This window comes from Besnoitia besnoiti (assembly GCF_002563875.1).
Source record: "Besnoitia besnoiti strain Bb-Ger1 chromosome Unknown contig00007, whole genome shotgun sequence".
Taxonomy (NCBI): Eukaryota; Apicomplexa; class Conoidasida; order Eucoccidiorida; family Sarcocystidae; genus Besnoitia; species Besnoitia besnoiti.
The window spans coordinates 624,838-650,782 of record NW_021703915.1 but is presented as its reverse complement, the minus strand read 5'-3'; the positions used below and the strand labels follow the sequence as shown (position 1 = coordinate 650,782).

The 25,945-nt window shown below is 56.6% G+C and overlaps 6 protein-coding genes and 1 non-coding gene across 7 annotated transcripts; 4 read left to right on the top strand and 3 right to left on the bottom strand.

Annotated features, from left to right (window-relative positions):
• The first annotated feature begins 5,758 nt into the window (after positions 1-5,758).
• On the top strand, positions 5,759-5,832 carry BESB_075640. Its single transcript has one exon. It is a non-coding gene; the product is annotated as a tRNA-Arg (tRNA).
• Positions 5,833-6,998: 1,166 nt separating this feature from the next.
• Positions 6,999-8,506, bottom strand: BESB_071240 (ribosomal protein RPL11; the record flags this gene model as incomplete). Its single annotated transcript, XM_029365497.1, has 3 exons — positions 6,999-7,162; positions 7,644-7,929; positions 8,429-8,506. 3 exons carry the CDS (start codon positions 8,504-8,506, stop codon positions 6,999-7,001), a joined length of 528 nt encoding a protein of 175 aa, XP_029217981.1.
• A 582-nt stretch (positions 8,507-9,088) lies between these two features.
• On the top strand, positions 9,089-9,934 carry BESB_071230 (ribosomal protein RPP2; the record flags this gene model as incomplete). The annotated part of the gene is made up of 2 exons (XM_029365496.1): positions 9,089-9,253; positions 9,761-9,934. 2 exons carry the CDS (start codon positions 9,089-9,091, stop codon positions 9,932-9,934), a joined length of 339 nt encoding a protein of 112 aa, XP_029217980.1.
• A 2,345-nt stretch (positions 9,935-12,279) lies between these two features.
• Positions 12,280-16,490, top strand: BESB_071220 (RNA recognition motif-containing protein; the record flags this gene model as incomplete). Its single annotated transcript, XM_029365495.1, has 7 exons — positions 12,280-12,676; positions 13,109-13,190; positions 13,550-13,640; positions 14,291-14,456; positions 15,105-15,292; positions 15,740-15,923; positions 16,432-16,490. 7 exons carry the CDS (start codon positions 12,280-12,282, stop codon positions 16,488-16,490), a joined length of 1,167 nt encoding a protein of 388 aa, XP_029217979.1.
• An 822-nt stretch (positions 16,491-17,312) lies between these two features.
• Positions 17,313-18,123, bottom strand: BESB_071210 (uncharacterized protein; the record flags this gene model as incomplete). Its single annotated transcript, XM_029365494.1, has 2 exons — positions 17,313-17,535; positions 17,978-18,123. The coding sequence occupies 2 exons, from the start codon at positions 18,121-18,123 to the stop codon at positions 17,313-17,315; spliced, it is 369 nt and encodes a 122-aa protein (XP_029217978.1).
• An 869-nt stretch (positions 18,124-18,992) lies between these two features.
• BESB_071200 (uncharacterized protein) lies at positions 18,993-20,555 on the top strand (the record flags this gene model as incomplete). The annotated part of the gene is made up of 1 exon (XM_029365493.1): positions 18,993-20,555. The coding sequence occupies one exon, from the start codon at positions 18,993-18,995 to the stop codon at positions 20,553-20,555; it is 1,563 nt and encodes a 520-aa protein (XP_029217977.1).
• Positions 20,556-21,664: 1,109 nt separating this feature from the next.
• Positions 21,665-24,334, bottom strand: BESB_071190 (uncharacterized protein; the record flags this gene model as incomplete). Its single annotated transcript, XM_029365492.1, has 7 exons — positions 21,665-21,752; positions 22,025-22,137; positions 22,610-22,713; positions 22,965-23,081; positions 23,343-23,513; positions 23,757-23,946; positions 24,200-24,334. 7 exons carry the CDS (start codon positions 24,332-24,334, stop codon positions 21,665-21,667), a joined length of 918 nt encoding a protein of 305 aa, XP_029217976.1.
• Between the last annotated feature and the right edge of the window lie 1,611 nt (positions 24,335-25,945).

Sequence of the window (25,945 nt, the reverse complement as noted above, 5' to 3'; positions counted from 1 at the left end):
TATCACTGTCGTCTCTTGTGCTACCGCGTACCCCTTGGTGTTTCCCTTAATATCCACTCTGCACGGCAGGTTGTCAAAAAATAGTGACTGTATTTTTCGTGCACCGTGGCGTCGCAATCGAGGACGTGCTGTGTCCAGTGGCGTGCATGAGTGGTGCCAGGCCCGTAGAGCGCGGATGTCCTGTATTAGGCAATTGATACATGGTTCATATGGCAGCGTGCGGGGTTGTTCACTCTTCGCCGGAAAAAGACCACGGAAACTGCTTGGAGTTCACTACGTTTCCTAGGAAGTTGAGTTTTCGAGGGGGCGCCCCGCGACATCTATGTGCATTATAGTGCAGCCACGGTGACAGAGTATGCTAAAAACAAATTGTGTCGCGGTGCGTGTTCGCCATGGAAACATCATGACGCTTGGTTAATCCTGTTTTATAAACCACTGCGGCCATACGTTGTTTTTGTGTTGTTCGGTTGTCAGTTAACGGGAAACTTGCGGCTGCGCAATCGGAATGAGAAGTTTTGCGCACGCTCGTGACTATGCAGGCCTCAGTCCGAGCTGTGTTCGTTGACATCAGCTGGCCTCTACGGCAGGTCGCTGTGATTTGTGTACGTGTCGCTGGTCTACGGGGGTAAAGACCACAGAACAATCTTGCTATGTAGCGTCACCATCGACCACCGCGGGTGCCAAGCACATGCCATATGGTTGAAACAGCGAATCAACTTATTCGCACAAGTGGTGTAGCACAGGGAATTCAAATATCTCCCCCGTTTTGCTTTCGATTACGTTGATGGTTAATGGAAGAAGGGTTGCGTAGGCAATAGACTGCAGCGCAGCTGATGTATCTCTGTAGTGCCCTCCAGGACTTCGATCAGCCGAAAGTGAAGAAAACGGCAATGTGTTTTTTGGGGAATGCGACGGCAGCTCGATTATTCCTCGAGATCCGCAGACTTAATGCTCGGTTAGTGCAAGAAAGGGGCCGTCGTTGGGCAGCCAAGTGGCACCGAGGACTGCCAGTCCAAGCACAAGGAATGTCAGGGAATCGGGAGAAGACGCCGTACTGTTGCCAGTATACAAACCTGGCGTGGTAGTGTGCGTGTGTGACCAGACAAGAGTATGCTGCCGCAAGAAAGGATACAAGGTTCTGCATAAGAAGGCGTTCTTTATTAGAGAAGCATTTATGTGGCCCCTCTAAGGCACCCTCTGTAGTTGGAGTTTCGCGGTACAGAAAGGTAGACTGCGATCAGATGCATATACCCAGAGCTTTTTTTCCTGATTAGATGAAGCGCCCTGGCCTGATGACAGGCAAGGGCCGCCACCAGACGGTTTTTACTAACAGAACAGAGCACGTTCCTGCGGCTGAGGCTCTTACACCTGACCCACTGCATGCGTGGGACAGACTAGGCCAGCTTTGCCAGCTTACGAATTATGTCATGCGTGCGGAGCGGAATTCTGAAATGATCGGAACCCCTTATCCCTTCTGAGGAGATAATTTTCACTGTGTAAACAGGATTATCAATGAATATTAACACCCCGCGTGGTCCGACTTTCTGGCTGTAGCCTGATTAGTCGATCCAGCTTCGGGTGCGGAGACAAATCTTTAGGAAAGATAGCATGTTGTAGCTCATTTTGAGGGCTTCTCAACTTCGAAGAATGACGGAACTTCGCCTGTAGATTTCGGTCGTTTCCCACTCCCCCAGTCTCCGTTTTTTGTGTGGACACCTTTTGACTGATCTTCCGCATTCTCGACCGCTATTGCCCCTACTCTTACAGTTACCCCATGCGCGAAGTGCTGGCTGGGAGAGCACATCATAGCGAGACCGAACCGCTCACATAAAAAGAGCTCTTTACCCGAGAAAGGAAGAGCACTCAGGGACACCCGTTGATCTGTGGAAAGAGCTAGTGTAGTGATGGCAACTTCTACTACTTCTGCAAGGGAACTAGCTTATCAGTAACGGAAGGCCTTGATAATCTTGGATCACCCCCGTGCGTTCTGCGTGTAGTTCCCGCCCCGCTTTAGTAGGCCAACAGAAAGCAGAGAGAAAAATTGCATGCGCTACCGCGATTGGATGCTCTAACCCCCTTGCAGCTTGGTTTTTGCAATTCTGAGAGCTACTGCGTGCCCGCCATGGGGAACTGTGTGTCGTCGGCGAAGAAAAACTGCCGGTTGAGGACGCATAAAAGCCAGAAAAAACTCATGTCCACCTCAGATGAGAGCAGCAAAACAGGTGGCTCTCCGGGGGAGGACCCGCGGCACGAGTCCAGCAAAACGAACACGCCCACCGTGCAAGCTTCTTCTCAGCAAAAATTAGATGGCGCATACGAGCTTCCCTCCACGCGAGAAAGGACACACGAACTGTTATCTGTGCGAGAACAATACGCCGGGCACGCTCTGCCAGACTCGAGGGCAGATACAGAAAGAAGCCTTCATCCGGTAGTGAGATGTAATGAAAACGGGAGCAGCGAAGAAAGTCTCTCTAGGCTTCCTGTTCAGCAGGCGTTGGGCACTGAGTCAGGAGTAGGAGGCGTGTGTGCAGGTGGAAAGCTTGACGCTGCTCTTCGCTCCAGAACGCGAGATATGCCAACCAATCAATCGCCAACGACTGTTCTGCTTCTCAGACGGTCCGAGGGTTGTTCCACCAACATCTACGGGTCAAGCCTGGCCGCACGCCCGTCCCCGCACAGAAAGACTCAAAGTCAGATGCAAGGGGAAGGGAGGAATCAGCTGCGCCAAGCAGAATTTGCGTCTATCCACTGCGCCGTGGCAGCGCCACCAATACAACCTTCAGCAACGGAAGCAGCGACGGGCGAACCGCATGTGTCTTCACCCAGATTAGAGATTCTTGCTTCAGACGAGTTGCAGTGCAGATCTACGGTGCAAAGTGAAGAAAATTCTAGGCTCTTCAGGCTTCATCCCAGGGTGGCGCCGGTTGCGGACCAGCAGTGTATCTTTGGCGGTGTGTGCCGCCTGCTGAAAAGGAACGAAATCCAAGCGCCCACCGAATGCGCGGCACAAACGGGGGCAACAACGAGAGATAACCAAGAAGAACGTCCGACTGAAGCAGTTGCGACTCTGCTAACTGACAGCAGCGGTTTGGTTAGACATGCGCCGCTGCAAACGCCTTACAACGAGGAGGAGCGACCCATGGCTCTGAACCGAGTCTACTGCTTTTCTGACGTTGTCCATGACCATGTATGACGTCTTAAAACACGAAATGATCGTCGAGGCAGCCTGCGAGTAACTTTTGCTTAGAGGAGATCGCCGCTCACGGCGGTGGCCGCGGCAGAGCCAGAGGCGTGGCATGCTGTGGCAGGGATTCATCGATGCGCGGCGGTTTGCTGAACCTCGAGTGTTTTCATTTGTGCTCCCCCCATGCTGCAAAGCCGCGGACAGAGCACAGCTTTTCACGCTGCATACTCGCACTGCACAAGGAGACACTGGAGCGCGCAGTTTCTCTTCCGCGGTCTCTGATTGCGCTCACGGGGAACCGCCCAAGGGGTTTGAGATAATGGCATTTGCATTTGCTACCGCTGGGGCTGCAGGCATCGACAATTCTTTGGCACACGCGAAGACTCTTCGAAGAAGTAATTCGAGGCTGTGCCAGTGGGCAGTCCGCCATCAAAACACTCTTAAATGAAGACGCCTATGGTAAGCCCCCCATCGAATACTGATGGGCATCCTTGGCGGCATGCGCGTGTGTGCCAGGGCGGGCAAGGTTACCCGTAATAAACCCGTTGCCCTAAAGCAGATTACCTCCATAAGCGCCTCTGGGGTAGCTGCATTAACCAGGAGGATGTCGGAAGCACGCGTCGTATCAGGTGCATCGCTAATATGCTTCTTTTATTTCAGATTACCTCCGAGGCCTGCCGTCCAGGAACGGCTGGATTTTTCAGCACTCTCCCGTAGCAGCGCAGTTACATTTACGCCTTGAATTGACGGCCCGCCTGTCTGTGCCACGTTAGCCGACGGCGAATGCACTGCAAGACAAGCGACGATTCTGCCGTCATACGCTTCCGGGAGCCTCTCTATGTGGATTTCAGGGACATGCGAAGTAACGTCGCTTCAGCCGGGTGGACTGCTTGGCGAAAGCGACGATGAATTGTCCGGAACTTCGGACCCCACTGGATATTTCGAGCAAGTTGAGCTTGCTCAGACCGCATACAGAACTCGTCGCGAGGGTCGAGGGCGCCAGCAGGCCCAGAAGGAACGAGAGATTCCGCCCTCCCAACCTCTTACTCGCCTAGGGCAGCCCCGGCTACCAAAGTGGTGTGTGGAGCTCAACGGTGGTCAGACGCCCTGCCCTTGCGCAGGTGTTGAGTCTCCGGCGTCATGTACGTCAAGTGACGAAATAAATCACGCCCCATCAACAGATTTGCGGTGCCACCCTTCGCGCACTCTACCGCCTTGTCAGAGTGACGGAAAAACCTCCGCAAGCGTCGACGGTTCCATCGGGCCACACGGGACCCCGAGCGCAGGTTTCCGCACATCGAGGCGCCCCCTTCCCTCGACTATTGGGAGGCCGGCGAGGCGGCGTTCCGCTTCTGACTGCTCGGCTGTGAGCCGGCATCGGAAGCCTCCCAGCGCGGTGAGATCTTGCAGACATCCCTCGCACAGCAGGGCGCCTCTGGTCTCGCGTTCAGCCAGTTCAGCCGCTGAGCCCTGGCAAGGAGACAGGCCGGCCGGTGCCAAGCAAGACTCGCAGCGCCCCGAGTCGTGTATTAAGAATCCGAACGACGGCGTCCGCTACCGCGTCGTGGGACGGACGTGGTCTCCGCAGGAGAGGCGAACAGAATGTGGAAGCCAGAGAATGACAGAGCGCTGCGCCGCAAGTGGCGTAGGTTCTGAAGTTCTCACTTACAACGACGAGAGTGGGGCCTACCCCGCAGACCACTTCCCTGTGCATTTCCCAGGCCACCTCGTGCCGCAGTGCAGGAATTTGCTCGAGAACGCAGGCACCGACGATGTGACCACGACTGCCTCAAAGCCAGAAGAAGACTCCGCACCCGTGCCATTCAGGATTGGGGTGGTAGCAGAGAGCGAGGCTGGACACGCCCCCGAGATTCGCGGTGTCCCCCATATTTCTTCTAGGCGCCTCGAGTGAAGCCGGCCAGTTCAGGGCCACCGACGCACAGGAAGCTGAACCGAGCCTACTGCAAGTTAGCAATTCAACTTTTATGGAGGGGATTTTAGATGTGCAGTAGCAACGCCGTCGGAATCGGGACTTGTGTGGGGTTCCATGGGAGGGTGTAGAGTTAGAACGACTTCTGCAATCCTCTTCAAAGCTACACATACTCGGTATCATGTGAAGGGGAATAACTCCACACATACTAGATGACTGTAGGAGCTGAGCTCCTGAGGAGTAACACTGTGGTACACTACATTGCCGAGGAAACCGTGGCGCATGCAGCATGCAGCTGACTCCAAACCGGCTCGTACCACTAGAGCAAACGCGCTCGATACAGATGCATATGACCGTGCGATGTCAAAACCAGTCATCTATGCCATTCCACTCTGTGCATACGGTTCGCGATGCCTCATCCTGGAGAAGCCTCGGCAGAAGGCGACGGCCGTCTGGCGGCGCTGGAAGCACGCAACAAAACCCTCTGTGGGGCCTCTCTCCTACTCTCAGTGAACAAACACATACACTCCCGATATTAATGTGCTTGAAATACTTCTTTTCGTTAAAAATGCGTAAGGAAGCTTGGCGCACATGTGCCGTGTAGGTGATTTATTGATGGCCGATGATACCATTTGCGAACTGTAGGGCCGATAGTTCAGTTGGATAGAATGCCCGGCTACGGACCGGGTGGTCGTGGGTTCGAATCCTGCTCGGCCTACTTTTTCGCTGGGCGGCTCTCGCCACGTTAGTAAACCCTCTGCCACTCTGGTCTCAAAGGTCGGTAGATAACGCGCTCTCTAGCAGTACTCTTGTGGGCTTCTCCAATTACCGTAGAGGTGCTGCAGTCATCGGCTACCTTCACACACAAGTGATTACCTCGAATCTTCGTCGTCATCTCGTGCGGCTCTCCAGTGGCCTAGAAACCCTCGAAGATACCTCTAGGCCATATTCACTTTTTATGGGTGTCTGGACAGCGACCGGCGTCCCTATTCCCCCTTACTGCCTGCCTCTTATGCGCGCAGCGGACACGGAGCCACACGTGAATTCCTGTCGACTTAGTGCTACTTAAAGCCGTCTTTGGGGAGTCGCAGGGTCCGAAACTTCCGAACGTATGTATGGTCTTAGCAACTGCTGCTATGTAGCATCACGTCAGATGCCACTGCACGTACCGACGGTCGCTTGCGCGTCTTTTCCCCTGCTAGATCTCATGTCCGAAACGCCGCCTCTCGTTTCCAACCGTTTTACAGTTCGACGCAGCGACGCAGCAATTTGGGGTGGCTGATTAAAGGAGCAACTGAGTCAAATAATGCGCGGTCCCTTTTCTGTGCGGAGAGCGACATGCGACTAACAGATGCACCGGGTTCGTCGCATGCCTTTGCTTGGCCTGCTAGAGAAAGTGGAAGCGGGGACGTGCATTGTGTTGCCTTCTAATCGAGCGGAAAAACGGAACCAGCTACAGGGGACATCCCGCAGCTCGCACGTAAGGCCAACCGGGGTGCCAGCGCTGTCCCAGTCCAAGGCTCTTCTGGAAACACCGAAGCGGAAGCGGCACTTTTTTTTTTCGCCATCCACCGTCACCGGCTGCAACAGGCCGTCGCTGTCAGCTGTGACAGGCTCTCCTGCATGCCCACCAACGACGGACGCGTTGGACGAGCCGCCCCATGAAGGATCCTCTCTCCTGGCTACACGCTGCCCTCGCGGTCGGCGATTTTCTGACCGTCCACGGTACAGAAGTTAGTGGCACCCCGGGGTTTCAGGAGAGCGGAGCGAAGAGGATTAAAGTATGATCGTTCCATGCATCAGTTGGCTTCAGCACGGCAGATTACAAGCAACTTCCACCACGAACAGTTTGCAGCCCAACATGCTTCCCTAACAGAGAACAATTTAGTGGTTCATGACAATGCCGTCGTAGGTCTGCTGGAACCACTTGATGCTGTCCTCCTTGGTGACGCGGTGGGGGTGACCCACTCTGCCCTGCGCTCTCTTGCGGTGTGCAACCCGGTTTCCGGGTCGGGTCAGCTGCACGTAGAAGTCCATGCCGTAGATACCTGCGAACACGCACGTGACAGAAAAGACACTCATTCGAGGTAGAAACGGCGGGTCGGCAGGTATCATTTCGCCTCCTCTCGATGACGTGACGAGCCTAACACGGAATCTCCTTGAAGGCACGCAGCCAGACCAGCGCCGGAGAACCGCTCCTCCAGCGGAGCTGAATGCCAGCTCGCCATCGGGCCTGACAGCCTTCAGAAGGCGCTCGCGCAGGGTACGACATGCGGACGTGTGAAATCGACTGAGATCTTCGGAGCGTGTGTGCCACCGCCCGCAGTGGTGTCTGATAACGATTCAGAACACGCACCCACCTACGATGCCCATCCTGCAGCCTCGAAAACGGCGCCACGGTACAACATGCATGGCTTCAACGGGCGTCAACCGCCGGGAAGAAACGAGGCCCTCACCGACCACAGCCACACGACTTCTCTCCACCGCCGACGGCAAGCGGACCGAACCGAACCGGAGTCACGCGCTTACCAGTGGAGGGGTCGTACTTGATGCCCAGGTCGATGTGCTCCTGGATTCCGAAACCGAAGTTGCCGGAGTCAGCAAAGTTCTTCTTCTTCAACTCGTATTCCTTGACCTTGAGACCCTTCTCGAGGATATCCTCGGCCTTCTTGCCACGGACAGTCACGTAGCAGGCGATCTTTTCGTTGCGGCGGATACCGAAGGAACGGATGGTGAAGCGCGCCTTGGAGAACTGAGGCCGCTGCCCTGTCAGCTGCTCCAACACTCGAGCGGCACGGGTCAGACGATCCCCAGACTGCACACCGACAGCACACACGACATGCTCAGAAAAGACTTCCTTCAGGTTTTCTGGCCCGGAGGCACCCGCAAAGACGCGTGTGCCTCGGAAAAAGGGGTTTCTGTCCTCTCCTCTCCCCTGCCCTGAAGACACTCCAAGCGCGTGGTGTCGTCTACTAGACGTGCGCGAGATACATCCACGGGGACAGCACACCTCCCCCGTCAACTATTTGCTCAGCGTCGGCGAACCAGCAAATCTCCTCTCAATCGAAGGAAAGCGAGTAAGGAACCCGCGCCGTCCGCAAATTCCTGGACACGAGGACCCCACAGGTTTTCTCCGCAGAGAGTCGCAGACTTCATGCGAAAAAGATCGCAATGTCGCTCCAGGCGTCCCCCGTCGTCTCCCCCTTCCCAAGAGGAGCTTCCGTCCTCTTCGCCAACGCAGAGAGGGACAGAGGGGAAAACTAGTGAATAAAAAGGGAATAGAGTGCCTGAAAATCCGGAGGAAAGTGACTCACTTCGCCGACACAGATGTTGAGGGTCAGCTTTTCAATGCGGATCTTCCGCATGGGATTCTCCTCTCCTTTCTTCACCATCGTGCTAACAGGAATTGGTCAGGCGAAAAAAAGAGGCGGTGCCGCGTGCAGTATTTCGCCCTTACACCGTCAGTCGGTAAAGTGACAATGAAAAAGGTGACGGGTAGGCCGTGCCGAACGACCTTCACACCTCTTTTTCCTCCTTTTCACTCGCAACGTCCCCGCTTTCCACTCGAGCACCCTGGTACACAACGGCGCATTTCGCCCGCGCTGCCCCGCAGTCCGCAAGTGGAGCTCGGTTTATTAGCCGCCAGCAGAAAACAGGCGCCCCCCTCCTAGACACACCTGCGCATGCATTGCAGCCGACCGAGCATGCATCTGCCCTTTTATGTGGGGGCAGACTTGGGAGACCTGTTCACGTGGGGATCGAGCGGCGCAGGGCACACGCATGCACTCTTGTCGGGGATTTTGCCACGATGCCCTGCTGAGCGTGAGGGGGAATCACTTTCTGTCCTTTGCTTCAGTGGTTAAAGTGATTGATCAGGCCCTGCGCACTGTCAGTCTCCACGCCCTTCCTGCTGCAGAGACGTTTTTGTTGGCTCGGCACTCCCGGAAAACTTGCTTTGAACCACACTCGACACAATGGCGATGAAATATGTGGCTGCGTACCTGATGGTGGTGCTGTCCGGCAACGACGCGCCCACCAAGCAGCAGGTTGAGAAGACTCTTTCCTCTGTCGGCATCGATGTCGAGAGCGACATTCTGAATGCATTCCTCAAGGCCGTCGAGGGCAAGACCCCGCACGAGGTACGCTCAGGCATGTGACGACGCGGACCCCAAAATTCTGCTCCCCGGTTTTTACATGCAGAAGCATGTGCTTTTGCGGTCACCTCAAAATACTCTTTTTTCACTTCATTCATTCGGTTCACGTGAACGCAGGTTCGTCGCCCGGGCCCTGCAGCCCCGTCTGCGGCGCCCTCCGGTTGAGTGCGAGTTTCGCATGTACGGGTTCGGCCGGTTTTCTGAATCCTGAACCTGGGCATCACAGATGCGTTCATCGGTCATTACCGCTTACGATTGAGTTGCGGGTCGCCTGCGGCGTCTCCCAAACAATATAGCAGGGCTGCCGGAAGTCCCTCAACCTTTGCTGGTGCCGTTGATTAAGGGCCTCACTGTAGTGAACATGGGATAAAAGGGGTCCATGTGGAAAATGCCCAGTCTCCGGTGTGTTCTGTGGCATCTCAGAGTGCTTCAAGATCCCAGGAATTTACCTGCTACATCGTACGCGTGCGCGTGTCTCTTTTCGTTTCGCAGCTGATTGCGGAGGGTATGGAGAAGCTGCAGAAGGTGCCCGCTGGCGGTGCCGTCGCCGCTGCGCCGGCCGCTGGTGGCGCAGCCGCGGCTGGCGCTGGCGAGGCCGCGAAGAAGGAGGAAGTGAAGGAGGAGGAAGAAGAGGAGGACGACATGGGCTTCTCCCTGTTCGACTAAGCATCCTCGGGGTGGGCATGCGGGTTGGTCGTACCCTAATTCCCCTGTAGATGTCATCCGTCGCGCCATGTCTAGCATCATGGTGCTGTTCTGCTGCGCAGACTCTTGGTGTTGTTTTGATCCTGTCGAACTTCCTCTTATGCAACCACTGCAAAGGGCGATGTCTCCCTCCAACATTCGCTCGGGTTGGCGGAGAGCTGGAGTACACTCAAAGCCCGACCCGGCATCGCTCAATCGTTCACGCACCTAAAGGCTCTCCAGGCCTACGCGTTAACGTTTTCGACTACACGCACTACGAGGCGACAGCTGCAGTCAGTTCGTTCAGGCATCTCTTCACTGCTCAGATGCGTAGTTGAGGCGAGCGGAGGGTCACAGTCAAGTCAGTTCACGGGCAGAGGCGGTGTGGCGGACATGGCAGCCGAAAATGGTCAGCAGCCTGTCTCCTCATGCAGGTCGCTCGGGAGCACTTGGGAGTATTCTATGACACAATTTGCCAGATTTTCGAGATCACATGAGTGGAGTCGAATGTTTCATTTTTTTCGGTTTCGGAAGTCATGTGCGTAACGGCCTCATCAGGGGCGTTGTGATGCAACGCGGAAGTCGATTCTGAGCCTCACTCCCCGCATTTCGCCACGATGCATTTGAAGAGACATGGTACTCGCTAAGAGGAGGCGTGCTGAAGGCATGTCTCTGCATCCGGCAGATTCTCGGGCCTCTAACGCGTCCTTCGCGGCTGGGGCGCCTGAGGCTTTGCAGAGTTGAAAAGACACCCTGCGTGGACAGCTGCAGGAGGCCGTTCTGTGAAGAGTGTTCGGCAGCTGTCTGCCTAATCAATAGTCCGCTGCGTCGGCCTTCTCAGGACCGTCGTAGCTGCTCGATGTTGCCTCCAACACCGATCGCAAAACGCCTCGTGGTCTCGTACCTATCATCAGCTGGTCATGACCTCTGAAGGCCTCTCGTCTTCAGAACAAGCTTACACTGCTATCCATCGCTCATCCTCCCTGTGCAAGCTAGAGTTCCACTGCTGCCTCTGCCTATCGAGTGTCTATGCCTCCCAGGAGATGCGTCCTGCTCAGACAACCAGGCTGCTCTCCGCGCCCGCAGGGTTTACGTGATGGGTTTCAGAAATGCGCGCTATATCACACATATTGCAAGGCTGGGTGCTGGCCGCCTATTATATTCAGCAGCGCTCCAGGTTCTCCAACTAAGCTATTTTGAGCTGCTCAGTCTCCGCGCAAGGCTCGCCTTCTCTTGGAGAGGCGCTGCCTCGGCTCTACGAACGCGCAGCTACTGTACGGCGCAGAAGTAGAGACTAACCAGGAATTCAGCGGAAGATCCAGTTAATACAACAGAGGTTGCGAAATGCCACGCACACGCGCACACTATAGGAGAGGATCTTTCCTTTGTGTGTGGACGGGCGAACTCCCGACGATGTTTCTTGGACATGCTGCTCTCAGTCACCTCAAGCCACACGCAATAGGTTCAGTCTGCTCCCGCGCGCATGCAAGATGTCCCAAGCGAGAAGTCCGGTCGGCATCCATCTCTGTGAGTCGAAAATATGCACCGGACTTCACGGGAGTCGGTCGAACGCATCGTTCTTTGCTCCTCGCTGAGCGATGTGGTTTTTCGGCATCTCGTTGTCCTCCAGAGAAACTGCTGCCGGTCGCCACCTCTGTCTAGGCGAAACCTTGTTGCGGACGGGGCGACGCGACCCGCACCTCGCAAATTTCTTTCTCTCCAGTCTAGCGTCATCTTTGGTTCGTTCTAGAGGCATCCCTGTGCTAAGTGTGGCTGCCCCTAAATGTGTCCTGACCTCCCTCAGTTCCGATCTCTGCGTCTCGTGTCGCGGGTAACATGCAGATGTGTCCTGCCGCAGCTTGCGAGCATAGTTGACGCCTTTCTGTTTTTTTATCTGCACCGTCTGCCGCTCTTTTATTTGCACGCTGAACAGAAGCGCCTATCGGGCTGCTGCATTCACCATCTCTCGCGAGTCTTTTCGACGTTTGCAACTCTCTGGACACATCGACACATCCCGCGTTTCAAGACGGGATCGGCGGCCTGCGGCTTCAAGAAGTCGTTCTTCTGACGCGCACTGCATGTGCTCTCACTGTATTCAACTTGTATTTGTAAGTCGGTCCTTCGTACCAGCTGAGTCTTTGCGTAGCGTCGCATTTGCTGCCTCTTGACTCCGTACGCCTTTCTGCCGCCGAGGGCCTCTTCGCCGCCTGCGCCTGGATCTAATCGTGCAGCTGTGTCCCCCGGCTCTTCCGCTGCCACCGCGGTGAGGCGTCATCGCCCTCACTCCACTTGTCTCCTCTGCGATCGCGTCTCTTCTGTCCGCCGCAATGCATCCACCATTCGGCGGGGGCGCACCGCCTCCCGGGGGCCAAGGTGGGCCTGTCACGCTGCCCCCGCCTGGGCCAGGAGGCCCTGGGTTCCCTGGACAGGACTTTCTTTCGATGATCCCCGGCGGCGCGCCGGGGGGTGGCCCAGGTGGAATGCCCGGCCCCCGCATTCTGCCGGGGTCAGGAGGCCCGCCCGGGGCCGGCGGCCCGAGCTTCCCGCCGCTCATGGCGCCGCCAGCCATGGGCATGCTGATGCCCGACATGGGCATCGGCCCCATGGGGCTCCCCGGCATGGTCAGAAAGCCCCGAAACATGCAACCGCCCACGCAGGACATGAGCATTCCACCGAACCAGACGATCTACATCAACAACATTAACGACAAAGTCAAGCTCCCAGGTGAGTTGACCGGGGCAAGCGCCGCTGCGGCCAAGACCTGGCGGAGGAGAGCGAACAGCACACGAAGAAGCGCGGTGATTCGGCGCACGGGGAAAGTGTATTCCAGCGGTGGCCTACGGCTCCGTCGTTCCTCTCTCTCCTCTCTGGCCCCCCTCCCCCCTCCCCCCTCCCCCCTCCCCCCCTCCTCGACCCGCTGTGTGTGCTTCGGGTGTTTCTGTGAAGGTGTGAACGAGGCGCGAGGCCCACAGCAAGACGGGTTCGCTGTCGCCTCGCCGCCGGATAGGAGGCTCTAAGAGTTCAGCATAAGTACACATTTAGGCCTTGTGTGTGCATGTGCATCGAGAGCCCACAGTGGCGCCACGATGGGGGCGGTCGTCGCGCCATGTAGAGAGGAGCTCGGCGTGCGCGTGTGTGCGTCGTTGGGGCCCGCAGAACTCAAGGAGAACTTGCGAAGCATGTTCAAGCAGTTCGGAGAGATTCGGCAAATTGTTGCCATGAGCTCCTTCTGGCGCAGGTACAGACGCCGATTCCCGATTCTGCAAATTTTCATGTGGGACTTCTCGCCTGCAGAGTCCGCGGACGCTGTTGCTTGGAGTGTTGAAGTTTCTCAGGGCAAATATGTGTCTAGCGGATAGCGAAGAGAGACGCTTTCATATCGAACCAGTTATGCAGTTACAAGCAATGTATTCGAGAATATGCATATATATATATATATATATATATATATATATATATATATATATATATATTTGTAGGTATCGTTCGACGGTGATATGAGTTTTCTGATGGGTAACATACGGATATATATGTAAGTATCGTTGCGACAGCGATATGAGAAATTTGCTTGGTTCGTTGGCGATCTACGATGTTCAGGGGACAGGCGTGGATCGTGTTCGCGTCGGTGGAGTCCGCGACGAAAGCCATTCAGGGCATGCAGGCCTTCGTCTACCATGGTCAGCCGCTGGTGAGTGCCTTTCTTTGCAGAATTTACCCCTCTTTCGCAGGGTTGTGCTCGTGTTTCCTCGTTGTTTCAAAGAACTTGGCGGGCTGCTGTTGCTTTCCTAGAGCGGGCAGACGACACGGCTGCAGTTTCTTCCTTTTTCGAGAGCTATCGGCTGGCGGGCGCGGCCCCGAGGCGCTGCGGTTGCCAGGAGGAAGCCGCTAGTTTTGCGTTTCGTATGCACTGTATGCAGTCTCGTTAGAAAATAGGTTCATCTCGATTCATCTACCTGTATGTCGTGTGGAGTGTGCGGCGCATCTGCGCCAGCTCCGTGTACAGCTGGCGGAGGCCTTCTCGTTGCCCGCCCACCTGCCTTTCTCATTACGGGTTCTATGAAATTTACTGCAGACTCAAGGGAAACGAATACACAAGTGATTTTTCGTTGAGATAGAGTTAAACTAACTGCTAGTTTACTTTATTCCATTGCAACTGAAAAAGGAACGAGGTTTGCCACGCAACTTCTCGAAGAGGGTGCCCAGAGGATGCGCGCCTCGTGCAGGCGCCTGCGTTCACTAGTCCTCGACCCGTCTCAGATTTTCCCGCTTTTGTATGGCTCTTTAGTGGGCTTTGTCGTTCATCAGTCGTGTCCACTTGTGTCTTCTCATCCTGAACAGCGCATCAACTACAGCATTACGAAGAGCGACATCATCGCGAAGGAGGACGGCACGTTTACGCCGAGGCCGCCCGGCCCGAAGAAGCCCCGCGCGGTTCGCGAGCGGGAGGAGAGGCAGCGCGAGCTCTTCCTCCAAATGCAACAGCAGTACATGCAGATGCAGGTCAGTCTGCTTTCCTTTTCAGCGCCGAAGCGCCGTTGACGCTCCTGGGCACCGCTGGCCCCCGAAGGGCTGGCGCGCAGCAGTGCGGATCTCGCTGGGGCGGTGCCGCAAACGACGCAGGAGTTCGTGGAGGCCAGCGCCTGCTTCGCCGTGTTGCACCACTCTGGAGCTCCACACGTTCAACCCGAAACAACCCAGTCGCCTGGGGGGTGGGGGGGAGGCAATGTTGGCGGCGTCGTGGTGCTTTACACCTTCGAAATTCAGATTTTCTAGCCACGCAAACCCGCGGACAGCCGCGGAGAAACCAGGGAGACTCCAGGCAAGGTGTCGGTGTGTGGTGCGTCGCAGGCGGGCGCGGACGGGGCGGCTGCGGTGGCGACTGTCCCGCCGGCCGTGGCAACGCCCCTGGCGCCGCAGCCACCTGCTATGGAGCCGGGTGAGTTGCGAGAATGCTGACTGGCGCTCAGAAGAATAAAGAATTGCACGCTCTCTACACGCCTATCTGCGCAACGCGTGTGCCCGCATTAGGCGGAGCTGTCCGCATACATTCGCTGCCTCGCGCGCCGTTAGGTGCTGGTGTGGAGAGCGTTTCAGTGCGGGAATCGCGCGCTGAGGTTGAGACCAACTGCCTTTCGTACGAGCGTAGAGACAGAGGTTTTCTTTCCGCAGACGCGGTCACTGAAGTACTGCATCTCTCTTCCTTCTCTTTCCTTTTCTGTGCCCGCAGCTAATGCTCTGAAGCGCAAAGCGGAGGCTGCGCTTCCGACGCCGCAGCTCGCGAAGCTTGGAGGCCCCTTCCCGCCGGCCGCGCCTGTGGCGCCGCCCCCCGCAGTGGACATGGTGAGTCTTCCACACCCCTTCGTGTCTGCTGGCTGTTCTTAGCGAGTGCTTATCTGCCGAGATGCGCGGGGCTAGATGTCGCGTGAGCCGTCGCGTGCGACATCTGAGCGATTTCTGCCAGCAGAGGTCTTCGGGAGACTCTGCACTCACTCGTCTCTGTTTCGCGGCCACCTGAATGTCGGATCTTGTCGGGCGCTACGAATTGTGCGATAGTTGAAAAGTCTTCAGATGCGGCACGCGGCTGCGACAAACGTGCTGACCTCGGCACAAGAGAGGAGCTGGATGACAGTGGGGTGTGACGCGCACACGTTTTTTCAGAGGCGTCTCCGCGGTCGTTGTGCCTCCGGTGACCTCCGGCTGATGCACGCGACGACTGTGAGGCGCTCGCCGGCCGGGATATGGACTGCGCTTCGTTTTTTTCTGTCTGTTTCGCGTTGTTGCGCCCAGAGTTTCCCGGCGATGCCAAACAAAGTCCTGTTTCTCGAGAATCTGCCTGAGGACGCGACCATGGAGGGCCTCGTCAGCCTCTTCTCCAAGCACAGCGGCATGATTGAAGTGCGGCCCGTCCTCTGGCGCCGCGTCGCCTTCGTCGAGTACGAGAACGAGATGCTCGCGGCCAACGCTATGAATGGTATGTGTGCCTTGGAGGAAAGAAAACTTCTCCACGTTTCCGAGCCGCCAGGCTTTTCTGTGGAATACTATTGTTGTAGTGGGACACTGGAATCCAAGGATGTGTAGCCGGGAAGTTAGCGTCTAAATGTATTACCGATAGTATCGACTGAGATGCACAGATGGACGTAATTCACCCTTGTGTGTCCTGTACCCACTTGACTTCTCTGTTTAAGTTAACGTTACTTAAACCGGCATTCTCACATCTACTTTATTCACAAAGTTTAATAACTTTGCTTTAAGGAGTGTGCTACAGCCTCTGGCGCGCGCCTCCTCAGTTGGTTGCCGGCCGGCATACGAGGATAGCTGTTGTGGAGATACACTGGAGACTCTGATTGCATACGAATGCATTGCTCGACGCTTTTACCAGCACTTAAGTGCACGCACCTATGTGAAAAACCTACGTGAATGACGCATGCTCATGTCTTGGCTGCCTGTGTCGGATCTCTTGTGCGTCATGTGCCTTTCAGCTCTGCAGGGAACAAACATGAACGGCTCATCCATAAAGATTACGTATGCACGGAGATGAGACTGCGGCGACGGATTCCTCGATTTTCAGTCTGTGCACACATTTCACCCCATGCCTTGGAAGCTTGAGATACCGTCACGCGAGGAAAGAGGCGCTCGCCGGGCCTCGCCCGCAAAAATGTTCGCTAGCCCTCGGTGTGTGCTTTGTGCATACTCGTCTCTGCACTCGTGTGCCTAGTTTTTCTGTTGCCTCTGCGAGCGAGGCATACACGTAGATAGGTGTATGTATCGATTCCATAGATGTCTTATGTGCCGGCATCAGCGTGATTGTGTTTCGTGTCTGCGCCGGCTTCCCGCCAACTCTTGACCGCCGTTCCTCTCTTTAGTCCCGCGAAGGTCAAGACGACAGGCGCGCGCATCCGTGCGCTTCACAGCGTTTTTGACATCGGGATGCTAGAGAAGCTCAAACCAGCGCTAATTGAGTGAAAGGCAGTTTCTAGTATTCCGTAGAGACTTACATCAAGAAGGCGTCCCCCACACGGTGGTTGATGGTGAACCTGAGGTTGTCAGCGTCTACAGCCCGCTTAACCCTTTAGCTGTGGGCGCGAGATGCTCTTAGCATTCAGCGCACAGCAGGTGACAATACAGACTTCACGTCGTGCGTTTGTCGGTACAGCCGGAGGGGTATTCAGCGACCGCCACGGCAAGAGTCACCTGCTGTTTTTCCGTATAAAGAATGGCGACGACGTAGAACGCAGATGGACACGGAGACAGGAACGGGAAATGATTTCGACAGTGGGCTTCGCCACGCACAAAGTGTCCTCTTTCCTCACACACGAGAATGCGCTTTGGGGGTAGATCCCCGTTTATGCCGGCCGACGCCTCAAGATGATTTTTTCTTGACCGCGCGGTCTTCTATAATTGGAACAATGTGCTCCAAGAGCAGCACGCGGCTCGCCGGTGCTTCTTGGTGAGCAATTGTGAATCTACGTGGTGCCAAAGTTGTCGTCGCTCCTCCTTTCTTCGTTCCTCCACCTTTCTTGGCTTTCGCCTCCAGGGCGATGTCCAGTTCCTTTCGCAGAGCATACACCGTGAGTTCCCTTTCTCTAAGCACGCAACAGCGAAACATAAAAAAAGGTACCACTTGAGCGGCATCTGCAAACTCCTCTGAAAAACTTCTGGCTAGAGCAGGGCCCTAATACGGCGGAATTGAGCAGCGCCGGCGCCGCTGTACCAGCCAGGGAAGGCAGCGACAGCTCGAACCCTGGAAGACGACCCGCTGAGATTCTGGTTAGGAACGGTTTCGGTAGATCCAATGAGACGTTTTGCTCTCGCGAGAATGGAAAACACAACAAGAGGGTTTAGACGCCATAGTAACGCTCGCGTGTTCCCCCGGTTTATTCATGTTAGAATGATTGAGGCGTCAAGAGACCTCGCAACCTGTAACTCAACCTGTAGCTTACACAGAAGGCAGAGTGCCCTTTATTCCTCCTTGGATCGTTGGAACTTATCTGGCCGCGGCTTTCTTGAATCCGGTCGCACGCCTACCTGTGCTTATCGCTGAAATACTCCGGAAATTTGACCTTTGTCGCTGAGAGCTCCACCGGCGAGCGGGGTTCTGCCTCCGGCGGCCCCTCTTTGATTTCTGTCTTGCGCAGAAACTGATTCGCTGGTTCCGAGGAAACGTGTGCCATTTTCTGCAGCTGCTACGTGTGTACCTCTGTCCAGGATCTTGTCCTTACCATGGGTTTTGTCTTTGTTTCCTGCGCACACGCGTGGGTTCGACGGTGAGCCTCGTGGTGGGGCCCGGCCTTTGGGGCTGCGATGGATTCAACCAGCTCTGGTTTCCCCCATTTTTTCGCTTGGAACAAGGATCGAACCAATCCCCGCCCAGTTGGAGCTCTCTCATCTTCCAAGCATGCAGCCATTCAGCAGCCTCGTCAATTTGTGGAGTGAGGCAAGCACGGTCTCAACATGGCAGCAACTCAAAGGTCGTGCTGCTGACGTACGCGGCAGTCCTCAGTCCTATGCCCGCAGGAGTCCATTTTGCAATCCATTACTCACAAAGATGGTACTTGAATGCCCACGCAAATGATCCAGCACGCCGGTATTCTGGGGGAGTTCGGATTATGTCCTGTCACCTATTCACACGCTGTTCCTGTCCCGCCGTCTCCTCTAGAACTTCACACACTCCAGCATTCCGCAGCCACGACGTCCCGGGTTAGAAGCGGAAAAAAGGCTCGGTGTCGATCCTTACTGAAATACTGCTATTCGCGGCAACACCAAATTGTCTGCCCGCGCCTCTTGCCTCTGCAAAACGTCATCTGTGTCCTGTCGCAAGATGGGATGAAGGCGCTCTGGGCGGACGCTGTTCCTGACGAATGCCCAACTCTCTCTATAGTCATGGTCACTGTTTCAAGGCAGCCCACACTGGATTGCAAACACCAGACCGCGGGTCACATGCAGGCGACTAACTGCGGTCCCAATAGTTTGTGATGCGGTCGTAAAGCACTCTTGCTCGCCGCCAGAAAACTCGCCGAGTTCCTTCCGGCACACCCCAGAAATGATGTCCAGCGTCCATCGAGAACCTCGTGGCGCTTCGGCCGCGAAAACGGCGGCGTCCCTCTACAAGGAACAGCTTGGCTTTTTTCGAAAAGGTGTCGCCTCTACAGACGACATCCATGCCATCAAGCAGCTGAATTTGCGCCTGCTGGACGCAGTGGAGGACTCTAAGTTCAAGCTGCGGCACAACGAGCTGAAGGCTCATCTGGAGAACACGCTGGCGGCAATTAACCGTCTGGAGGGCAACGCGTTTGTCAAAACTGCGTCCTCCTCCCCGGCGGTGTGCCGCGCCAGCAGCGACTGTCGAAGTTTTCGAAAATCGCCTCACCGAGCTCACCAGACTCCTCGCGTCGCGAGACGTGCAAGCGGCTCCCCGCCGTCGCACCGCGCCTGCGATGAACGGCATGCGACCGGCATTGCCATTCCTCCGCCGCCGATCTGTCCACGAGGGCCTCCTGTCTTCGCTCCCGTCCAGCAGCAGCGCCCGGGCGACAGCTTGCAGAATTCGCCAGACAGCCCGCCGGCCCCCCTCTCACTGCCCTGGCTGTCCGCGCATCAGTGTCTTCATCCCCCGCCTCCGTTCTATGGCCAAGCACGCACGCCTCTGCCTAACAATGCTCACCCTACCCCGCCCGCTCTCTGCGGCCGGCTGAACTCTTCTGTTTCGCCAGAGGCAGACGCCTACCCCCTGCGCCTGCGCCACAGTGGCTGTCCTGCCTGTTGCTGCTCGGAGGAAGCCGCTGCGAATTCTGAAAAGTGCCGACAGTTGGCGCTGCAGCTGAGTCACGCTCAAGAGGAGCGCGCACGCCTAGTCTCCCACCTTTCGCAAGCTCAGCGAGAAAACGAAGACATTCGTGCGGTCTACGAAGCCAAGCTCCACGAGGTGCGTGTGCAGCTGGAGTCCTGCAGGAGCGCCGAGCTGCCGGAGCTCGAGGCCGTGCTCGCCCACGCGGAGTCCCTAGCTGAGCACGTCGAACAAATGCGCAGAGACAGCTACACCTGGTCTGCGTGCGCGCGCGAGCTTCTTCAGCATCTGCAAAGTGTACGCGCGCGTAGCCGGTGTCCACGCCGCACAGACGCTTGGGATCCTCGCTACACAAGCACGCGAGACTCAGGAAGCTGCTTCGAGTCTCACACGGAAACGCCTTGCACGCCTTTCGCCGCAGGCAGAGCTTCGACGCCGCCCTCCTGCCGCAGAACCCCGCGCTCGCCGCCCTGCTGTGAGCATCCCGCCGCGGCCGCCGGCGCTCCCTCGCCCAAACATGGCGCGTCAGGGCCCGCAGGGCGACCTGAGCGGCGCGAGGGTCCAGCCAGCCCCGGTGCGCGACTGTGGGGCAGACGAAACCCGCGTGGGACGGAGGGAGAGACGGAAAACCGAGCAGCGTCGCCGTGCTGCTCGGTGACTCTGGACGCTGCCGAAGTGGAGGCGGTGCGCGCCAGAGCTGGGTGCGCCGGGCCTATCCTTTTAGTGCGCGACGTCGAACCGCAGCTGCGGGAAAGCGACTGCGATGGCCCCCGGCGCAGGGTTCTCCGCGACCCACAGATCTTTGATTATGTCACGTGAACACACACGCATGCCTGTGGAGTGCGGGCGCTGGAATACTGGCACTCCACGCGAGCCGACTAGCTGCCCGCAAACTACGAGACAGAGAAGATGGTTCGTACACTCCGAGCGTCATTCAGAAAAACACCATTTGCCAGCGAAGCCAGCTAGGACGCTCGAGCCTCGTGTGCATCGCATGCGGAGGGTTTGCTCAGGGATCGCGGGCGCAGTCGTGCGGAATCAGACGAAGGAGTCTCCACTAATACGTGTTGTCGATTATGCCGCTGACGTTTTTGCGGGATACCTGCCTTCCTGTTGTACCCGGCTAGTGGAGATTGAAACCTTTGGTCCTGGGCGCAGCAGCCCCCCCGCGGCAGGCGGAAGCCGTGACTCTGGCTGGCCGCCCTCTTCGTGAGTTAGAGCTGACAGAAACGAGACACCCACCGCGTTTTCGCCGGAATGCCGCGCGCAGGACGCGCCAGAAGGCATACGCAGCGAACGCCGGCGACACATGAGCTGCAGGATACCCCGTAGAACCCGCTGTTCGCTTTCTGCCTGCGACACTTCGGTCTGCCCATCGGCACCTATACACGCTGCACTGTGCCTTGGGCACTTGCGAATCAAGTCGGCCGAAGACCCGCGTGACTCTGGATTCTGCGATCTCAGTGGGAAGCTAATTACACGTGATCCTTGCAGCCCGTAAACTGCGGCGGCACCATCCAGAAGTCCACTCGTCGCGCAGCGTCTGCATAGGAAAACGTCCCTCTGTGGCTGAGTAGATGTTGGACTATGTCTCTCTCTAGCTCCACACGAGGCGCGGCTCAAGTCTTGCGGAGTTCTGCGGTAGAGCCGCCCGTAACACACTACAGAAAAGAGACGACACAGCCACGAACGCGACGGAAACATCGCTATACCTGCAAACACGGGGAAATAGAGGAATGAAAACTAAAAGGGCTCGCTTCTTCGAGTTGCGTAACGTCTGACCGCTTTGCTGTGCAGCCGGAGAGCTGTCGTCCGGAAGACACTGGCGTGTATTCCACAGCGAAAGTTGCAAAGCGGGGTTCGACGAACAGTCCGTGCAGAAAGTCGTTTTACAAAATACCGACGAAGCCATCACGGCTGCGTACCGTTCACGCGCTTTCCTTGTATGACGCCCGCAGCTCTTTGAGTGGGGCATCCGAGTCGGCGACGAGCTGCTCAACGATGCGGCGCTCGCGGCTGAAAGAAATAAGCAAAGGGGGCAAACACATTCGAAACATGATACTTTGACGTGACACGCAGAAAAAAAGGAACCAGAGCCTGAAAAGAAGTCCGGCGCACACAGACTGCCGAACCTCTCCTCAAGCCCCGATGACCTCCCCTGACAGAAAAAACGAGGTGGAGCTGGTCCGCAGTCTCTCGTTTTCTCCAGGATGAGAGTCTAGGGTTCCTCTAAAAAGGCGGCGGAGAAAAATCCAAAACTGAGCCCGAGGTAGCCTTGCTAAACTTACTTCGAGAACTTCTCCTTTGACGCGACCAGGAGCACCGAAAACGAGGTCAACAGCTCGTCACACGCCACGGCGTTCTGACTGAAGCCACTCAGCATGCGATGAAGAGTGTGCGCCTGGCAAGAGCAAATGCAGCAGCGAAACAACCGTTTGAGACCCGCGAGCCCACAGACGTAACTCTACACAAACGATGCACACGCGGGGGGCGGCGGAAGGCATGCAAGTGTCAAACGCACAACTGGAAGCTTTTTGCCGCAACTTCCGGGCGCTTCAGGTAGGAGCCCTCTTTGCGCGCGCGTTTGTTTCTACCGGCGCACATCTCAAACGGAATCGCTCCGCTTCTGAGTCCATCCGAGAGTGAACGCGCCCGCCAGTGGCGGCGCTGCGCGCTGAACAGGCCGAGCGGCTCATGCACATTTGCGCACGCTGCACTGAAAACCACGTTTGCACAAGATGCATGCGAGCGTCTTTTATCTCAAACAAACGAGCAAGCTCCAGGCTTCGAGCCCTGGCGGCCCTCTGCATCGCCAGCGCGAGCGCCTTCTGCGTGGGCAACGATGCGCCCTCGGCGTCTCAGCAGGAACTTACGTCGAAGGAGTCCTGAACCTTGACGGCGCGCCGCGCGAGAGCCTGGTACAGGCCCGGGTTCCGGTACCCCTGTCCAGCAAAGACCGCCGACGCTTCAGCGAGATCTGAGGAGGCACATCCAAAAAAAGGCTGTTTCGGAAGTGCCGAATCAGATCGGCTGAAGCCGGGTTCGACGCATCCTCAGAAACACCTTCGACGCCTCCGGCTGAGCGCCGACGACACTCCAGGGGCCACAGAGCGGGCTCAAGCAGACCAACGCGCGACAGAGCAGCTGCGACATGCACGGCCTCGGACGCTGCGTCTCCTTCAGAGTCGCTTTTCGAGAAATCACTTGCCGGCGACGGCTTCCTCTCACCATGGCAGTCCAGTAGTTCGATTTCGCCCCGGAGCTTTCGCGCGACTCTCTGACACGTCGCCAGGTCCGCGTGCCCTGCGGCGTCCAGCGCCGCGAGGAGGCGCACCACATCCTTGGCTAAAACATGCGAAAAAGTCAGAGGAAACCCGCGAAAAACGACGATGCACACGGGCCGAAGACCGCTCTTCCTGTCCACCCAACCAGCGGTAATATGAACGCGAAAAAAAATGACAAAAAGGAAGCCCTCCGTCTAGGGTGCCTGCACCCGGCGCCTGTCGACAGACCGGCAGAGGGGGGGGGTTGAGAGGGCAGGGGGGGCACTCCCATCGAGGCGCCGTCGCCCGAAGCTCGTTAGTCGGCTGCTGATTGCTTCCTCACCCGTGAGCTGATACATGGTGTTGGGCAGATGTCGTGCCAGGGCCTCGAAGAGAGGCGGGTTGCTGCCGAGCTTCAGACGCCGAGAAAAGATATCAGAGAGAGAGAGGAGAGACCGACCGTCTGCGTCCTTCACGCACGCCGGAAGCACCGTCGCGAGCGCCACGTAGATGCCTGGGAAAAAGGAGACAAAAAATATTGAAACGTTAGGGCCGCGAGGAAGACGGAGAAAACAGGAACGGAGAGCGGCGGGCACTGCGCGGATCGGAAGCAGAGAAGCCGAAAAACGCACGTGAGAGACCTTTCGGACACCGCGAAGCTCCAGACGGATGCTTGGAGCCGTAAGGGGAGGTTAGGGGTTCTGGTTAAAGGTTCACTCTCGTTAAATTGGACGGGACACGGCGGAAGTCCACTCACCGGTGTCTCGGTTGTGCACGTCGAAGCTGCGTGCAATCAGGGCCATGGCGGCAGGAGAAAGAAGATGAGAGGAGGCCTTAACGCGCTTGCTGAAAATCTCCCAAAAGGCGCGGCGCTTCGCCTGCTTCTCCCGCAGGAGCTCCCGAGCCGTCTCCGCCAACTTGCGCACGTCCGCAGACACGAGAACGTTCTGTAGACATGCAGGCGAGGAAAAATCGCGAAACTTGACACACACGCGCGAGACGAGCCACAACCACCGACAAATAGAAGCCTTCGCGCGAGCGACAGACACAGAGAGCCGAGCAGATGATCAAATGCTGTGCGACACGAGAGAGACAGAGAGAGACGGCACAACAGACATGCAACGGTAGATATGTGCGCAGCGCTCAGCACACGGCAATGTACGTACATATGGATCCGAGACAATCTTTTGTCAAACTTACTCGGTATTCGTGGCGGACAGGGCGCATGGAAAATCGCAGACGGCGGTAGGGTCCGTCAGACAGACCGTGGAAGGTTGGAGTGCACAGCGCGCGGCCCGGCCCACCGCCGGCGCGAGGGAGCGAGAGGAAAAACATGGTTCTTCGAGAAGCAGCGACCAGGTTCAAACGCAGCGGTTCACTCTTTTTCTAGTAGCGGAGGCACCTCTCGCAGGCGCCCGCTGGGCGCGCTTCAGTGCGGAATGCACCGCAGGCCGCTCGGTTCAGATCCGGGCCCGTGCACGGGCTCCGCTTTCAACTTGAAGGCGCGATATTCAAAAAACCAAAACAGTGCACCACTTGGAGCCGTTATGGGGATACGAATGCATGCACGGGCACATGCGCCGCGGCGGAGGCCAGCAGGCGGCTCTGGTCGCCGAGTCACACTCCTGACGAGAAGACAAGCCTTCCACGAGAAACATCAGATCCCGCTGAACATCTTTTGACGCTTCTGGATGCATATGAGTCCACGTAGAAACACGCGCATGCACATGGTTGCAAACAAAAGAAATGGGCAGACGGGCGCGTACGACGCGTAAAAAACTTTCGTCCTTGACGACTTTCGGTTTTCTTTTTCGCGCTACGAGGAAAGCACAGCTCCGCGAGGCTCCAGAAGAAGGAGGAGACAGGTGAGACGACTTTTAGGCAGACACAGTAAACGAAGAAAGAGAGGCGTAAACAGGAGACGGGGGCTTCCGGAAATCCTAGATGCAGAGAAATCAAGTCAGAAGTCCTGCAAGATGGCCACGAGGGCAGAGGGCATGCACTCGGTCGGTGACGCCAACTCTTGGATACGATACTACGCGTCAACTCCTCCTGAGAAAAGCTTTGGAGAGTTTAGAGAGGAGATCTAGAGGCACTTTTTTTTCAGATCCGCTGCATGTCCAGATCGTCAGCGCATGTGCATTCCCGTACCAGAAACGGTATTCACAGCGCGGCGCATGCAGCGCTTCGCGGCTTCTTGCTCAGGCACACAGAGTCGAACCGGGCAGTTGCGAGACGCCGTTACGCCAGTATCTGGTGACTTCACCAAATTGTCTGGGTGAGGAGGTATTTTTGGGTGTCCGTGTCCATGGAGGATGGAGTCGAAGCGCTGTAGAAGTCGCTATCGCCTCAGCACAGAAGATCCGCGATCCAGACTCGTGCAACGCAAATCGGATTCGCGAAGACATGCAGATGCTAAAATACTGAAGACGACTCCGGTTATGAGATCCAGACAACCAAGTTCTTCAAGACGCTCTGAGAGTCCTGAATAATGGCAGATTTGCGCGAATACCAGTCCTGAAACAGAGATCCAGGGTATGATAGGCATTTCGCAGTCTCTTTAGAGTCAACGACAGCCGTTAGGCTACTCTTGCTGCGGTGAGACGATGCACTGTCTGGCTTTTACAGCGCCAATCGAAGGCGGTGACACGTGGCGCATGCAGCCCCATTCGAAACCATTCTGTTCAGCGGTAAAAAACTTGTACTGCGGCAAGCGCAGGGTGAAGACTGAACCTTTCTTCGGTCAGAGACAGTGCGCAGACATGCTTACTCACACCCCAGACTACGCGCGCATGCATGTGGACTTCCGCGTGAAATAAGTTTTGAAAATGAGGAGGAGCTGAGCCCTGAGCTGCCGTTCAGTGCTCAGAGGCTCTCGCGCGAGGAGATCATCAGAGTTTCGAATGTGAATTCGCTTCGGAAGTGAAGTCCCCACCGCATATCAGA